This window comes from Hemiscyllium ocellatum, chromosome 34, assembly GCF_020745735.1.
Source record: "Hemiscyllium ocellatum isolate sHemOce1 chromosome 34, sHemOce1.pat.X.cur, whole genome shotgun sequence".
Lineage (NCBI taxonomy): Eukaryota > Metazoa > Chordata > Chondrichthyes > Orectolobiformes > Hemiscylliidae > Hemiscyllium > Hemiscyllium ocellatum.
The window spans coordinates 16989839-17007843 of NC_083434.1; the positions used below are offsets into that span (position 1 = coordinate 16989839).

The 18005-nt window shown below is 39.7% G+C and overlaps 1 protein-coding gene across 1 annotated transcript in view; it reads right to left on the reverse strand.

Annotated features, from left to right (window-relative positions):
* Window positions 1–884: 884 nt before the first annotated feature.
* Window positions 885–18005, reverse strand: part of matcap2 (microtubule associated tyrosine carboxypeptidase 2) — a 45881-nt gene continuing 28760 nt past the window's right edge. Inside the window, exons 4-7 of the mRNA XM_060850036.1 lie at window positions 13356–13488; window positions 11298–11603; window positions 8895–8992; window positions 885–1220 (exon numbers count right to left, since the gene is read on the reverse strand). Coding sequence (XP_060706019.1) covers window positions 1062–1220; window positions 8895–8992; window positions 11298–11603; window positions 13356–13488 — 696 coding nt within the window. The 3' untranslated portion in view covers window positions 885–1061. The remainder of the gene's footprint in view (window positions 1221–8894; window positions 8993–11297; window positions 11604–13355; window positions 13489–18005) is intronic.

Genomic DNA, 18005 nt, shown 5'->3' on the forward strand with positions numbered 1-18005 from the left:
ATCAATGTGATCATGGATAAGTACGGCCAAATGACCTGCAGTTGCGCTGTACACTCTATACAGTGGTAAACTGAAGGCATCTTTAGTGATCTCTTGTTTTGAGGGCCCAGATAGCAGTCATCTCGAAGGTCAAAGAGATCAATTTAGAGAACAACTGATGGAACTTGACAACTGTGTTTTTTCAGTTCCAGAGCTTACATGAGTAGACAATGTGAAATGATATAATATTCAAAGATTATAAACATGACAATTTTAACACCATTTTAAAAAAAATTTGCATTACTAGTCATAATTTCTTTAGCAGAAATTCTGTTTAACACTGATGTTTATTCTTAATGCAGGCCACACAATAGTTCATTCCTTAGAACACAACTTCCTTGTAGAGGTAAGCTAATGCATCCATCACATCATAGCTAGAGTGAAACGCTATACATGTTAAGTAATGCTTTACAGGGTGTAAACATTCAGGCAAATTTAATATCATGCTGATGATCACAGTTCTGCTTATCATTTTGGTCTATTACTCCAGATAGAATATTCCTGTTATACATAGCACCTCTTTCATTCTGAGCTGCACAAATAAATGTTTATCAGGCAATTATAAAAAGTCATCAAGACATACAGCACAGAAACAGGCCCTTCAACCCAACTCAACCATGATAACCAAGTTTCCTAAACTGAACTAGTCCCATTTGCCTGTGTTTGGCCCATATCCCTCTAAACCTTTCTTATCAATGTACTTGTCCCAATGTCTTTTAAAGTTGTAATCTTTACCTCTTCCTCTGGCAGCTTGTTCCTTTTTTTATTTTGCTTTAAAAAACAAAATATTGGATTTCATTTCAATACCATAAACATAATAAAATACATTCACATAATCTGCTGTACTTCACATTTTAACCCTCAATGAGAAATTATTTTTGCCTTAAAAGTGATTTATTAACTACAAACATTAGACATAACCAAATACAAATTGCCTGCTAAACATGTTTCCAGTTCCAGGATTAGTACATCATTCTTATAAATATGGCAATATCTCAAGTTTCAAACTGGGTCAATTCCTGTCAGACCAAAATCTGGAGTTCACAGTCAGTCAACCCATTCACTTCCATGATCTTGTCCAATTGCTCCAGATACCGACTCTGATCTTGCATGAAATAAGGTATTTGGGCATTCTGCAATAAGGCAATAACCTTTAGCCGGTCTACATCTTCATAAGACACCTGAAGGAAAGAGAAAATAGAAACATAGTTCATTTTTTGTATTAGTTGCTGGCATTCTCTTTTTCTTGTGTGTGGCTAGGGGGCTGTTTCAAATAAATACTTCAGAATAGAATAGAATGTAAAGGTAAGGAAGTATTGTTGCAACTATACCAAACATTGGTGAGACCACACCTGGATTACTGTGCACAGTTTTGGTTACCTTATTTGAGAAAGATGTCGTGGCACTGGAGGCGATTCAGAGGAGGTTCACTAATTTAATCCCAGAAATGAGGGGTTTTTTTGTATGAAGAGAGATTGAACAGTTTAGGCTCGTACTTTCTGGAATTTACAAGAATGAGGGGAGATCAAATCGGGTATTCAAGATGATGAAAGGTCTGGATAAAATAGATGTGGAGTGTATACTTCCTTTTGCTTCCTTCTCTATGACTCTATGGTATCTTGTGGCCTGCTGAAAGTCATCATGCTGTAGCCAGTCAACTAGGAGGAGCAGAGCTGGTCTAACTAAAGAGCAAAGCCACAAAAAGCAAGATGACAATGGGGCATAAGCTGACCATTCCTGCAAACCCAATCAACCTCCAGGCCCTTTTGCATTTTCACTGCAGCAGACACCCAAGGAGCTTAAAGAGAAGCCTGCAGCAACAATGGAAAGAAAGGAAAATCATAAGTGGCTCACAGTGTAGCTGATTATCTGCAGCTTCTTGATGAAACTTGTTTTTCACCATCAGCAATTGAATCATCACATGAAGTTGTGACTAGTTCCATTGGCCACCTCCTTTACTATCAAGATCAAGAAATGAAGATCTGGAACCTTTACACTGATCTTGGCTCTTTGCCTGCCACTATGTTCATTTTTCTTCACCAAGCATAAGGAGAAGCAGTCAGTTTTCTTGCAAAAAATAGCACGCGTAGCTACTGCTAGCCCATAGTCTAGAGTGTTGTCATAAGAGTCCCAGGCAGGACTCCCACTCTTATGCAGAGTCTTGCACAATCAGAGCAACTTCTCGACCATAAAGAGTTCCACACTAACCTGATTTGTCTGCAGTTTGCAGACTGAATGCTGCACTTTAACATAGCGTATTGATAATTGATTATTTTTCTATAGCAATGAACACCCATGCTCCTGCTGATACAAGCAAGACACCTTTAAAAACAGAATTGATTTTCATTACCAGTACCTTGCTCCCTGCTTCATCATCTATGCCCTTTGTTACTTCTAGAAGTCTACCTTCTATTAATTGAAGTAATTCAAAACTCATTTCTGCATCCTAATAAATGTCCAGCCCTTTCAAAACACCCATGTACTTGCTGAGCTACATTTGATTCCAAAATTCTCATTTGTTTTCAAATTCTTCTGCAGCAACACCCTCCCTACTATAATTCTCTCTCAATCAAAAAAAATCTTTACTTAAAATTTTATACCTATGTTAAACTTTTGGAGGAGTAGGTAAGAATTTTGCAGAATTTCTCCTGGGAGATTGGCACAAAGTTCAGAATCTGTATATGCAAGCTCAAACTTTAAAAATGGATAATGTCAAAGTTGCTTATATTTAATCGTCTTGCTAAGGGGGTGGTACACTTGTGGGCAAGACTTGTCTGGAAACACAAATACAATGTTCTATTTTTAAAATATTTTTATTTTGCCTGGAAACATGCTGGAAGCAGGACTGAATGGGAAACTTTAAAGAAAAATTGAATAGATATTTGGGGAAGTTCAGAATTCTGACAACGAGTTCAAATCTCACTGTGGCAAATGGTGAAACTTAATTCAATGAAAAATATTGAATTTTTAAAAAAAGCGATCTGATTGTGATTATGCAACCCTCTGGGCAATTCTAGATGAGCAATAAATGCTGGCTGACCCAGTGATACCCATATCACATTTATGAGTTGCTTTTAAAAGTGGATGATTAAAGGGCAAGGGACTGTTTATTGGATCAACCTGATGGATGGAATAGTTTCTGGTTGTGTACTGGTTGAGATAGAAGGACTGACACTGAAGACCTGATGGCCCTTTTTCATTGAATACATTCTCACATTTTATTAAGAAGAAACTGAATTTTATTCAGGCTCAAATGCCCAATTTGCAGAATTAAAGTGGAAACAATATGTATCCTGTTGTTGCTAAAGTTCACAATATAACCAGCCTTTGTTCTCTGATGAATTTCAAGGAATAAAGAAATTGGGCACCAAGTACCGAAATCAGGTGCTTCCAGGTGACGTGCACAGAATTAAGTACAGCACCATAGAGGTATACAGCATGGAAACAGACCCTTTGGTCCAACTTGTCCACACCAATCAGATATCCCAACCCAATCTAGTCCCACCTGCCAGCACCCGGCCCATATCCCTCCAAACCCTTCCTATTCATATACCCATCCAAATGCCTCTTAAATGTTGCAATTGTACCAGCCTCCATCACATCCTCTAGCAGTTCATTCCATACATGTACCACCTGCGTGAAAAAGTTGCCCCTTAGGTCTCTTTTATATCATTCCCCTCTCACCCTAAACCTATGCCCTCTAGTTCTGGACTCCCCAACCCCAGGGAAGAGACTTTGCCTATTTATCCTATCCATGCCCCTCATAATTTTGTAAACCTCTATAAGGTCACCCCTCAGCCACCAACGCTCCAGGGAAAACAGCCCCAGCCTGTTCGCTAGTTCTCCCTGTATTCCATGAGATCTAACCTTGCTAATCAGTCTCTCAGGGGGAACCTTGTCGGACACCTTACTGAAGTCCATATAGATCACATCTACATCCCGCCTCAGGCGCCTGACTGTATGGAGCTTGCACATTCTCCCAGTGTCTGCACGGATTTCCTCCGGATGCTCCGGTTTCCTCTCACAGTCCAAAAATGTGCATGTTAGGTGAATTGGCCAAGCTAAATTGCTCGTAGTGTTAGGCGAAGGGGTAAATGTAGGGGAATGGGTGTGGGTGGGTTTCGCTTCGGCAGGTCAGTGTGGACTTGTTGGGCCGAAGGGCCTGTTTCCACACTGTAAGTAATCTAATCTACTGCTCTGCCCTCATCCATCTTCTTTGTTACTTCTTCAAAAAACTCAATTAAGTTTGTGAGACATGATTTCCCATGCACAAAGCCATGTTGACTATCCCTAATCAGTCCTTGCCTTTCCAAATACAAGTTCATCCTGTCCCTCACGATTTCCTCCAACAATTTGCCCACCACTGACATCAGGCTCACCAGTCTATAGTTCCCTGGCTTGAATTTACCGCCCTTCTTAAGCAGTAGCACCACGTTAGCCAACCTCCAGTCTTCCGGCACCTCACCCGTGACTATCGATGATACAAATACCTCAGCAAGAGGCCCAGCAATCACTTCCCTAGCTTCCCACAGAGTTCTCAGGTACACCTAATCAGGTCCTGGGGATTTATCACCTTTAACCATTTCAAGACATCCAGCACTTCCTCCTCTGTAATCTGGCCATTTTTCAAAATGTCACCATCCATTTCCCTACAGTCTATATCTTCCATATCCTTTTCCAAAATAAATACTGCTACAAAATATTCATTGAGTATCTCCCCCATTTTCTGTGGCTCCACACAAAGGCTGTGTTGCTGATCTTTGAGGGGCCCTATTCCCTCCCTAATTACCCTTTTGTCCTTAATATATTTGTAAAAACCCTTTGGATTCTCCTTAATTCTATTTGCCAACACTATCTCATGTCCCCTTTTTGCCCTCCTGATTTCCCTCTTTTTTTTTTAAAAGATATTTTTATTAGAAATTTAATATTTTGACAGATTTACAAAAATAAACAGAACTTTCAAGCACAAACATTAATATAAAAATAGATCTTAAATATATAATCATCAAAATTCAAAGGAATGATACTAAAGAAGAAAGAAAAACAATGAAACTCAGTTAACTACTAATCTAATCCACAATTATCCAGAGTGTATAGTTGAGTCACTTACATCCTTCAAACAAGAGAAAATGTTCTCTAATACACTCATAACAGTATAATAAAAAGGAAACTATTTCCAAACAATAAGAACAAAAAAAAACATGTTTGAATGGAGATCCTCCCCCTTGTTCTCAGGGGGCCTTACTTCCTTTCTAAAGGTCCACCATATCCTCTCCCAAACAGTGTCCCACCCTTGACCCGGGCGCTCCTTAATAGGATTTAGATATAATACCGAGCTAGAGTTAACAGTGAGCGCCCCACCCCCACCCATACCTGAGTATATCTGATAGCATCAATGCCACGTACAAACACACATAACTATAAAATTACAACTCCAACAAATTACAGTTAAGTATAATAACATAAAATAGCAAAGGAAGACAACCCTGCTCCCAGAAGCAAAAGTAAAGTAGAGTAAAGTATCCACTTCTCCCCACGGAGTGTGGAAGAGGCAAGCCAACATAAATTGTCTCTTACGATTTATTTAAACGAGTCTAAAAGTTCCTTAGCCTCTTCTGGTGATCTAAAATTATACTCGGATCCTTCGTGGTTAAAGCATAACGTCGCTGGGTAGCGTAAGGTGTATTGAATATTTAAGTTCCTTAGACATTTTTTCACCTCATCAAACGCCTTCCTTCTTCGTGCCAAAGCCGGGGAGAAGTCCTGAAATAACATAATCTTGGATCCTTCATGAATCATAGCTTTAGGATCCTTTCCAAGATTTCTGGAGGCATCCAGGAGTATCTGCCTCTCCCTATAACTCTGCAGCCGGAACAGGACCGGGCGTGGGCGCTGGTTTGGGCCAGATCCGCGTGCTGCGACCCGGTAGGCCCACTCCACCCTTACCCGGTCAGTTTCAGCCCCCAGGTTTAAAAGCTGGGGCAACCATCGCTCCAGAAATACTGCTAACTGTCCCTTCTCTTCTTGTTCAGGGAGGCCCAGAAGACGGATATTCTTTCTCCGATTTCTATTATCCAGGTCATCCATGTAGATTTCAAAGGCCCGGACTCTCTGCTCCAGAGCTCGCACCTGTTCTGCAGCTGTTTGTGCTGCAGCCTCGGAGGTCGTGGCCTTTAGCTCCGCCCCCTCCACTCGGCCCTGCAGTTCCTCAATAGCCTGGCTGTACTTTTGTAGCTTTTCTTCGAATGCATTCCATCTCTGTCTGGATTCTACAATGAAATTGACGAGTGTCGTTTCCAGCCTGGCAATCATCTGTTCAAGGCCTGTTTTTACATCAGCTGCAGCCGGAGGAGGAGAGGAGGGTGGGGGAGGGGTCTTTGTTTTCTGAGAGCTGCGGGGTCCCCTTGGTTTACTCATTATCCACTTAATATTAAACTGCTTAAATATAATAATAAACAGCTAATTAAGGTTAGAAAATTTTTTTGGGTGGTTTGGTAAGTGTGGTGGGGGTGAGTAACTCACTTTACCCAGTTTTTGGGAAGAGCACTGTAAACTCAGACTTGCTGAGTCGCCGCCATCTTGGATCTCCCTGATTTCCCTCTTAAGTATGCTCCTACTTCCTTTATACTCTTCTAAGGATTCACTCGATCTATCCTGTCTACACCTGACATATACTTCCTTTTTCTTAACCAAACCCTCAATTTCTTTCGTCATCCAGCATTCCCTATACCTACCAGCCTTCCCTTTCACCCTGACAGGAATATACTTTCTCTGGATTCTTGTTATCTCATTTCTGAAGGCTTCCCATTTTCCAGCTGTCCCTTTACCTGCGAACATCTGCCTCCAATCAGCTTTCGAAAGTTCTTGCCTAATACCATCAAAATTGGCCTTTCTCCAATTTAGAACTTCAACTTTTAGATCTGGTCTATCCTTTTCCATCACGATTTTAAAATGAATAGAATTATGGTCGCTGGCCCGAAAGTGCTCCCCCACTGACACCTCAGTCACCTCCCCTGCCTTATTTCTCAAGAGTAGGTCAAGTTTTGCACCTTCTCTAGTAGGTACATCCACATACTGAATCAGAAAATTGTCTTGTACATACTTAAGAAATTCCTCTCCATCTAAACCTTTAATACTATGGCAGTCCCAGTCGATGTTTGGAAAGTTAAAAAGTTTGGAAAATAACTACCCTATTATTCTTACAGATAGTGGAGATCTCCTTAAAAGTTTGTTTCTCAATTTTCCTCTGACTATTAAGGGGTCTATAATACAATCCAAATAAGGTAATCATCCCTTTCTTATTTCACAGTTCCACCCAAATAACTTCCCTGGATGTATTTACTCTATTAACAATGTGCCTCAAGGAAATTTGAGACTACTTTGTATTATCTTGTTGGCACATTTATGTAATTAATAATGTCAAGTTATACTGTATGTAAACTTAGCGATTCAAAAGTTTAGAAAATAATTTGTATGTGTTGTTGGGATGTTGTTCAGAAGATTTTAATTTGGCATATTCCAAATGTGTACCTCCGTATGTAACTTTGAGAAAGAAGACCTGCATTTATATCTAGGGTGCATTTGCACATTTGGACTGCAATGAGTCTGGTATTAGCTTACTAAGTAGATGCCTAGACTGCAATACTAACTGAGTAGTAGCATGACCTGAGGATTCAAGTTGATTACAACCTCTGGTGAAATGGAATACAAGGCAAGATTGTTGTAGGAAACTTTGGAGAACTCTTCTCATTGTCAAAAATTTGCAAATATGTAAATAGACGTACATATTTAGGCTAAATATTGCAAAGGATGCCTGCAAAATATGTCTAAAAATATTGATACTGCAAGGGGTAGTATTTGTAACATGACAGTTGCTGTGAGGCTTATAGGAATAGGGGGTGAAGGGAGTGTACAACAAAAAAAGACATATTATACCATGCTTTAACTTGTCAAATGTCAATTTTTATTGTTCAATAAATGTTAATATTTGAGGTTCTAATTAATGATTGTCCTTTCTATCAATAAGATTTTCCTCAACAGAACTTTCTGACTCTGGGTTTAGCGCACAGACCAAATCACTACGTTTGACTAACCAGGGTGAAACTTTGTCTAGTCGTTCAGTTATTTTGATACCTTTCCAAACAAGAATGGCAGTTATGCACCATTCTACACTGTGGCTGTATGATATATAATATCAGATATGTATTTGCTCAGACTGGCTTCATGGTGGGCATTCAGTCATTTACACAGTGAACTTTACATGTGGCATGTTCAAGAGATTTTCAATTTGGACACCATGATCTAAATTTAGCGTTCAATCAAAATGCTAACTGCTAAAATTGATACTTAGGAATTTGACAGATAACTGGTTTGAATTTGGAATGGTGCAACTTCTGTCAGTTTTCCATTGATATCAGAATGAACAAAATCACTATAGATGTTTTAATATCAAGTGTCTGAATATAATGTAAAATTGTTGTTATATCCATGACACTGGTCTTTAGTAGTTTAATATCTCTAGTTTTTTTTTAAATCAAGTCAGAAAATTAAACAAGGCAACTTAAAATCAATCATGAGAATATGGATTTGGAAGCTTTTTATAGTCCTGCTTTATATTCCAGAGTTTGCTGCTGTTTTGAGAGTCAGAGCTTGGCAAAGAATGAGCTAAAGAGATGATAGCTCGATGGACTCCTAGGGAAGGGTCCAGGGCTGCCTTATCAGTTTTAGTTAGTTAACCATTTCAGTTATTTATATTTGTATCAATTGAGAATTGGCTGAAAGTACTATGAATGGTTGTATCAAGACCAGAAAAGATAGTATCAACAGCAGTAAATTAGTCCATCAATTCAACTGACCTTTCCCAATGCTGTTAAAAGCTGAAAGTCAATGTTACCTCTGTGTCTCAGAATTTTAAGAATGCCATCCAAATAGACTTGGTCTTTGCTGAAACAACCTGTATAAGACAAAAGTGAATATTTGTCCTTAATCATTTTTCAATGATCAAGAATAACTTCCTTGTTATGTCTGTCATTAGGGTTGGGAGGAAGGAGAATAAAGAAACAAAGAAACAGTGTGTGGGGGAAAGAGGTGCATATTATTGAAGGTTTTCATCTTGCACTCATCAGGACAATCTGCAAGAAATACCAATTCAAAGGGAAATCCAAAATTTATACAAAAGGTGGAGTGTGCTGGTTGATTGGCAAGTCAGTGACTTTCAATGTTTAGCAGACACCCAATTTAGGATGAATGAAAATTTGCTCTAATTAAATATTGGGCAGTAACATGCTCCAAACAAATGCCAATGACCACCTCCAACAAGAAACAATCTAACCACAGCCCTTTGAAATTCATTGGTGTTACCATGACTGAATCCCCCAGAATCAACATACTTGGGGTTACCATTGACCAGAAACTTTACTGCAGCAAGTAACCCAAATCCTGATTCGCCAAAGCTTGTGTACCACCTACTCGTCACAGGTCAGGAATGAGATGGAATACTCCCCACTTGTCTGAATGTGTGCAGCTCCAAAAACACTCAAGACGTTTGTCACCATCCAGGACAAAGCTACCCAATTGATTGGTACCACATCCACAAGCATCCATTCCCTCCACCACAGATGCTCAGGAGTAGCAGTTTGTGCTATCTACAAAACGCACTGTAGAAATTCACTAAGTATCCTTAGAAAGCACCTTCAAAACCCAAGACCATTTCCATCCAGAACAACAAGGGCAGCAGTTACATGGAAATATGGCCACCTGCAAGTTCCCCTCCAAACCATTCATCATTCTGACTTGGAAAATCTGCTAGTACTGTTTTCCTGGATGCTATACAGATGATAACAAGGTGGACATTTTTTGTATTTTTCTATAGTTTCCCACCTGATTGACAAGCTGGCTGCCCATGAGGTAGGAAATGCAGCAAATGGATACAGCCAAGGACCAAAGAGCAGGTAATATATGTGCAAAGGCAGATCCTGATCAGAGTGATGGGTAGGGGAATAGATACTTTGAGAGGTCAAAGGGATAGAATGGAGAAAAAACCATGAAGGTACAGGAGGTCATAAGAGAGTCAGAAATCATGAAGCGAGAAGCAACTACACTTGGTGGCTTGGATATGGGAGGAACATTCTCACTCAAGGCTCACAAGTAATGCTATTAAGGAACTTAACATATGGATACTACTCATCATATCTCCAAGAAGGTTTCTAAAAATAAAGTAAAAATGGAGGCACATCACCTCAATAAAATCAGTAGCTGATATCCACATCCTGACAGTGTATAATCAAACACTTCCTGTTGCACATCCATTAAAATTGGAAGTGGGTAGATTTGTTGGAACTTAGTGTAAGGCTGGTCTTAGCTAGGAGAGTACTTTTCAGCACTGTTGAGTTCTTGCTAGGAATTCGGCTTCGGTTTTTGTCTCTATTTCCTACTCATTACCAACAAGCACATGTACAGTGAAGATGGACTGTGAATCAACCTACAAACTGTATATGATGGATATCAAGAGAGTGGATGCTGAAACATCACTGCCTTACTACCTACAGGGAATTAGAAATTATCTATATAATGCTAGATAATTCTGGTTATTTTTCTCCCTTCTCCTTTTTGTGAAGGAATGAATCATTTTTTGGGATCCAGTTCCATATACACTGTCAACTTGCTGATTGCTTGTCTCAACACAAGCCAATAAACAACGGTGTGGAATTCTATCTCTGATAACATCAAGGCTAAGTCCAATGCTATCCGCTTTAATGTCCATACGTGTCTGCAAAAGGTCCCTGGACAGTAGAACAAGAACACTGACAAATCCTATTTGACATCAGGGTTTCACAGCTGAGATCTGCAAATGTCAGCACAGATCAGGATCAAATTTGGAGCCTTCCTGGTCTACATTGTTCAGATACCCATTTATCTCTTGGAGATCAACGTATCATTAAATAGTGAAGGCTAAGCATATGCTAAGTAGGTGCATAAGGGAGAAAAACAATAGAAGAATATGATGGTAGAATGAGAACTCAGCTCAGATGAAGCATAAGTACCAACATCAATCAGTTGTGACCAATGACCTGTTTCTGTGCTATAACTCACATATAATTATTTGCATTAGATAAGGATCACCTTTGAATTTCTTGCAAAGGAAGGCTGCAGACTGGTTACATGATTGCAAACATTCAAAGTTGTAGAAACAAAAATCTCAAGCTTTTACTCCATGCATATGATTGCTAACCATGTTTCACCAGAATAAGTTTCTCTACCTGGTTGGGATGTGTCAGTTTGACCACGTTTGGCTCGCACACAATAATCCCACCGAGTATTTGGGTTTTCCACAAATTTGCCAATGTCGAGGAAGAGTTCCCGAAAGGACATGTGGCTGGCTTGGTAGACTGTGTAGTATAGCAAAGCTGCTCTCCAGAGAAAAGGGTCTTTGTGGAACAGCACACTGTGGATACTGGCCAATCCTTCTTCAGTTGGGTTAATTGGTTTAAGTCCATATTTTTTACGACCATTCCAGTTACACCAGGGCTGTAGATTGTTGTTTAAACCTCGAAGATAATGGGTCCCTGCATAAGGAATTCACTGTTAATTTCATAAAACGGGCTGTAAAAGGAACATAGTTGATATATTAACCAATCCTTCAACCCAAATAAAGATGTTGACACAATACACAATTTTTGCATTCCCTCAAATGCTACTGCAGATTGGTTTAATTTAAAGAGAAAAAAAAACTTTTTTTTCTCTCTCATCACTGGATCCAAACTTTTTATGCTGTTAAACAGAGGTTTGCCCGAGTTTCCATTTGTTGCTGTCAGTGAGTGTGGTGGTGCCTGTAGTTAAACATTTTTTCCCCAAATCACTCACTAATATCACATGCTCAGTCTATCTCAATTATTAAAAATAATTTTGTAGTGATAGGTACACATCTGTAACAAACCTGTCAAGGAAATATTACTCTCAAGATATATCTTCAGAGAAAACTTGTGCACTACTGCATTTGAAGGTCTGTTGCTGAAATCTTTGAAATGACTGGAGAAATTATTAGAAATAAATTGATGTGCCATCCTTTAAGGATATTATCATTTCTCCACTCAATTCTGATGAACCAATTCAAACATAATTGTGTAAACAGTGTTCAAATCATATTCTCAGAATAATAGAAGAAGCATATTGATTTTTTAAAAAAATATTAAAGCCACAATATAGAAAAACTATTTGAAAGCTTAATATTTGAACCAGTCTTTTAAGGAACATTGCAGCACAGAAAATCTACTTGGTTTGTCTGCATTGCTTTGTCAGGAATATCAGCACCCTGCTGTCCACTGAAATAGTAAAAGTGAATGCTCCATAGATATTTACATCTACCAAAGTTTTCTTATATTAACACAAGGAGACAGATACCACATTGTATCTGTCAGCACAAAGAGTACAAGATTAAATTAGATTTTTTTTTTAGATTACTTAGTGTGGAAACAGGCCCTTCGGCCCAACATGTCCACACCGACCTGCCGAAGCGCAACCCACCCGTACCCCTACATTTACCCCTTACCTAACACTACGGGCAATTTAGCCTGGCCAATTCACCTGACCCACACATCTTTGGACTGTGGGAGGAAACCGGAGAACGTGCAAACTCCACACAGTCAGTCGCCTGAGGCGGGAATTGAACCCGGGTCTCTGGCGCTGTGAGGCAGCAGTGCTAACCACTGTGCCACCCACAATAGTGACATTTTAGGCTGCTTTCAACTGAGATGGAGATATCACCCAAGAATGATAGCCCAGTGTGTGGACACATCATCAGTTGGAAGACAGAAAAGTAAAATGGAATCCAAATGATAAAAATTGGTGTCTAAGTTGGAGAAACTTTGATCCCCTTTGTAAGAAATCAATCAGAAAGCTGATGATGATGATGATGATGATGCTTGTGTTCAGGTCTCAAGAGTGGTGCAGTAATTCCAGTGAGCAGCTCAGGGGTCATGATTCTGAAGAGCAATGAACTGGGATTACAACCACCCAGACATAACTTTCACAAAATGCATGCAAGTCTGTGAGAGCAGGCTGCAGGTTCACCATAAATATCTTTATGTCAGCCCAGTTTTCTAATATATGTTCACTTTATTTGGGTCTAAGGATTGGTTTTGTGGGGATATATTTCAAGATTTTGTTTAGTATTGGAAAGTTAGTGCACAAACTCTCAACTTACTAAAATAGTCTTGAATTTTAAAGTTGGAACAAATGCTCTGGTTTATCACCTCAAGACAACATTGACTCCCCTATTTTGAGGCTCAGTTCTGAAACATCAATGAAGATTCTCACACCTATCTCATGTCTCAGCATCCCTTCCAGCCAGTGCTCTCGAGCAGTGGAAACATTGATGGTCAGAGTCGGGCGTCCATTCACTATCGTCATGGAGGCACGAGAAAGCAGATCATCTGTTAAATGGACTGCAATCTGTAGAGTTCAAAAACTAAGTTGTACTTAGAATGTATATGGAACATCAACAACTTGCAGTAACTAAGGAAAAGTGAATAATGTGAAAAATATACAGAAATCTTTCATTGAAATCTAATGAAACAGAACTATGAAATAAAAAGTACCCTTGAACTCATGGACTTCATTTACTCAGCATTAACTCTTGAGTTTCATAAGCATTTGCAGAGGAATCTAGTACAATAGATTTCTTCTTGTAGGGAAATGATTCATGCACATCTAAGAGTGCCCAGGTTCAACGCCTGCCACAAGAGAGCTATCTTTGGAACTGGTACATGAACTGATATCAGATCTCAAGAACAGTGAGACAAAAAGAAACATCAGGCAGGGTTCCTGGAACTGACACTTTTTCAGGTACATTCACTAGTACTGTGGGGGAACAGCATGTTAGAGTGGTAGGGATCAGGAACCTGAGTGAGGAGACAAGAGTGAGGGAAATGAAAGGCAGAAAACAAAACAGAAAACAAGAGCTAGAGTAAATAGGGCTGAAATATACAAGTATAAAATATCAGATAGTCGAAACGTATTACATCTAAATGCACAATCATTCCCAATAAGGCAAAAGAATTAACAGCACACAAAGTTGTAAATCAGTACAATATGATTGTGAATACAAAGTCATGACAGCAGGTGACTAAGGCTGGGAACTGAATACAGTAAATTCAGTGCAATAGTGAGAAAGAATATTAAGTGCAGAAAATCTAAACATAAAATCAGTCGAGTCAGAACTCGCAACAGGGGATGGAACGTATTGATGGAAGCAGTATATAGCCTCCCAGTGAGGAAAGTGGTGCCAGTAAGGAAAGGGTTTGCATTAAACAGGAAATCAGAGATGCACACAAGGGTGCAACTGTAAAAATTGGGTGATTTTAATTTACAAACGAACAGGGCAAGCCATTTTAGCAATGATATTGTGGCAGATGAATTCTTAGATTGTTGTGAAGTCTTGGGGACCAACGGTGGAACAGGGTATTCTAGATTTGGTTTTGTGAGATAAGCAGGCATTAATGAATTTTTTTTTGAGAGGTTCATTAGGAATACAGTGACCACTATATGATAGACATTTTCATTAGGATAGAAAGTGAAGGAGTCCAATTTAAAATGAGGATTCCAAACAGATCTAGTTAACAATAATATTAGAACCAAAGGGGAATCATATAAAGCTACTAGAAAAGGTCACAAGCCTGAGAACTGTTTAAAAGTTCAACAAAGGTGGACCACATGGTTGCTGAAGAGGGAAAAAGTAGAGTATTTAGAGTGAACTTAAAAGAAGACTACAAGAGCTTCTGTGGCTGTATAAAAAGAGAAAGATTATTGAAGACAAATGCAGACCTCTTACAATCGGAAACAGGAGACTGATAATGGAGATCAAAGAAATGGCAGAACAATTAAACAACTACTTCAGTGGTCTTCACAGAAAACACACATAACGTCCCAAAAATGCAAGAGAAGCAAGGGTCAATGGTCACGAGGAATTAAAAGAGATTAGATTAAAAGAGTTGGAGAAATTAATGAGACTGGAAGTTGTTAAATCCCCAAGGCTTTATAAATCACTATTCCAGAGTGCAAAAGTAGGTTGTCATTAAAATAGCAGATGTGTTGGTGGTGACCTTCCAGAGCTATGTAATTTCTGGAACCATCCTTGCAGATTGGAGGGTGGCAAATGTAAGGCCACCTTTTAAACAGAGGGAAGGAGAAAACTGGGAATTGTGGATTGATTCGCCCAACATGCTGGAGTCTATTATAAAGTATCTGGAATAACAGGACACTTAGAAAACAACAATGGAATTACACTAAGTCAACATGGATTTATGAAAGAGAAATAGCGTTTGCCAAACTGACTCGAGTTTTTTTTTGAGTAATTACTGGAATTAATAATGACAATCAGTGAATGTGATATATTTGGATTTTCAAAAAACTTTTGAAAAAGTCTGATGTAAGATGTTTGTGTGCAAAATCAAAACACATGGGATTGGTGATAATATACTGGCACAAGTTGACAATTGTTTAGCAGACAGGAGACTGAATTTTCCCAAACACTAAACAAAATGAGCAACAGCAAGACAGTTGGTAAATTTAGGAAGACATAAATAATGAGGTTACCAATGTCAAAAAAGGCGAAAAATTTGCACACACATTTTTAACAGCTACAGGAGAATCTTGCTAGTGTGTGGTTAGTGGGTCCGTTTGCATGCAGTAACATAGAATTAATTTTGTATAATTAATATGCAGGTTGCTATTTTTCAAGGCAGCAGAGAGAAACTAGGTGGTGACAATTCCCAGCTCGAAAACCAGGGCAGTTACCTGGAGGCTGCAACTCATCTGCATCTTCTTAAGGCATCTATCTTGACCAGCATTCACAAACATCCCAAGCCAAGCTCGTTGAGTATGGACCATCTGCACTTTCCATTCATGGAGGCTGGTATTTGTCAAGTACCAGTCTCATATCATCATCGCACATCTCATACATATTACAGTTCTGTATTTCAATAGTGGACATCGGACCTCACCAACAAAGTTTATTGTAATGCTGCTGTCAGGCTGCCCAGTCATGTAGGAATGTCCACCCATCTCATACATTGGAACAGGGTGCATTTCAGGCATATTAATTTGCTTTCTGAGCACTCACTCAGTCTGTGCCTACTTTGTTGCTGACAGCATCTCTACCTTGAATTACTTTTTTGAACATCGGTGCCTCATTTAGAAATTACAGACTTACAAAACATGTTTGCCTTACTGTTTAGTCTAGATAAATCCTTCAGTTATCAGTCAAAGAGGTTATGGTCACTGTTTTCCAGATGATCTTTTACACGGAGGTCATTTATTAAACCTGCCTAGATCTCTGGTTGAATAAAAAATATATTGTTCTAGAAAACTGCTCCGAATATACTCTATGAATTCTTCCTCATTGCTACCTCTGCCAGTTTGATTTTTCCAATTTACATGAAGATTAAAGTCACACATGAAGTATCGTGCCTTTTTACATGCCCTCACCATTTTCCAATTTATTTGCTGTCCAACAATATAGTCACTATTAGAGGCCGCGAGATTACTTTCACCAGTGTGATTTTATTTCTTGTTTCTTGCCTCCACCCATATGGATTTTGCATTTTCCGATCAAGATCATTTCTTGATATCGTACCTATTCCATCTTATTTAGTAAGGGGAGGTCATGCCTGACAAACCTGTTGGAATTTTTTGAAGAGGTAACAAGTAGGTTAGACCAGGGAAACCCAGTGGATGTGGTCTATCTAGACTTTCAAAAGGCCTTTGATAAGGTGCCACACGGGAGGCTGCTGACCAAGGTGAGGGCCCATGGTGTTCGAGGTGAGCTGCTGGGATGGATTGAGGATAGGCTGTCTAACAGAAGGCAGAGAGTTGGAATAAAAGGTTCTTTTTCAGAATGGCAGCCAGTGACGAGCGGTGTCCCGCAGGGTTCGGAGTTGGGGCCACAGCTATTCGCATTATATATTAATGATTTGGATGAGGGGACTGGGGGCATTCTAGCGAAGTTTGCCGATGATATGAAGTTAGGTGGACAGGCAGGTAGTACTGAGGAAGTGGGGAGGCTACAGAAGGATCTAGACAGGTTGGGAGAGTGGTCCAGGAAATGGCTGATGGAATTTAACGTGAGCAAGTGCGAGGTCTTGCACTTTGGCAAAAAGAATAAAAGCATAGACTACTTTCTAAATGGTGAGAAAATTAGTAAAGCCAAAACACAAAGGGATCTGGGAGTGCTAGTCGAGGATTCTCTAAAGGAAAACATGCAAGTTGAGTCCGTGATTAAGAAAGCAAATGCAATGTTGTCTCTTATCTCAAGAGGGTTGGAATATAAAAGCAGAGATGTGCTACTGAGACTCTATAAAGCTCTGGTTAGGACCCATTTGGAGTACTGTGTCCAGTTTTGGCCCCCACACCTCAGGAAGGACATACTGGCACTGGAACGTGTCCAGCGGAGATTCACACGGATGATCCCTGGAATGGCAGGTCTAACATATGATGAACGGCTGAGGATACTGGGATTGTATTCGTTGGAGTTTAGAAGATTGAGGGGAGACTTAATAGAGACATACAAGATAATACATGGCTTGGAAAAGGTGGACGCTAGGAAATTGTTTCCATTAGGTGAGGAGACTAGGACCCGTGGACACAGCCTTAGAATTAGAGGGAGTCAATTCAGAACAGAAATGCAGAGACATTTCTTCAGCCAGAGGGTGGTGGGCCTGTGGAATTCATTGCCACGGAGTGCAGTGGAGGCCGGGACGCTAAATGTCTTCAAGGCCGAGATTGATAGATTCTTGTTGTCTCGAGGAATTAAGGGCTACGGGGAGAACGCTGGTAAGTGGAGTTGAATTGCCAATCAGCCATGATTGAATGGTGGAGTGGACTCGATGGGTCGAATGGCCTTACTTCCACTCCTATGTCTTATGGTCTTATGGTCTTATACTAACAAAGCTACCATTCCAACATTTCCTTCT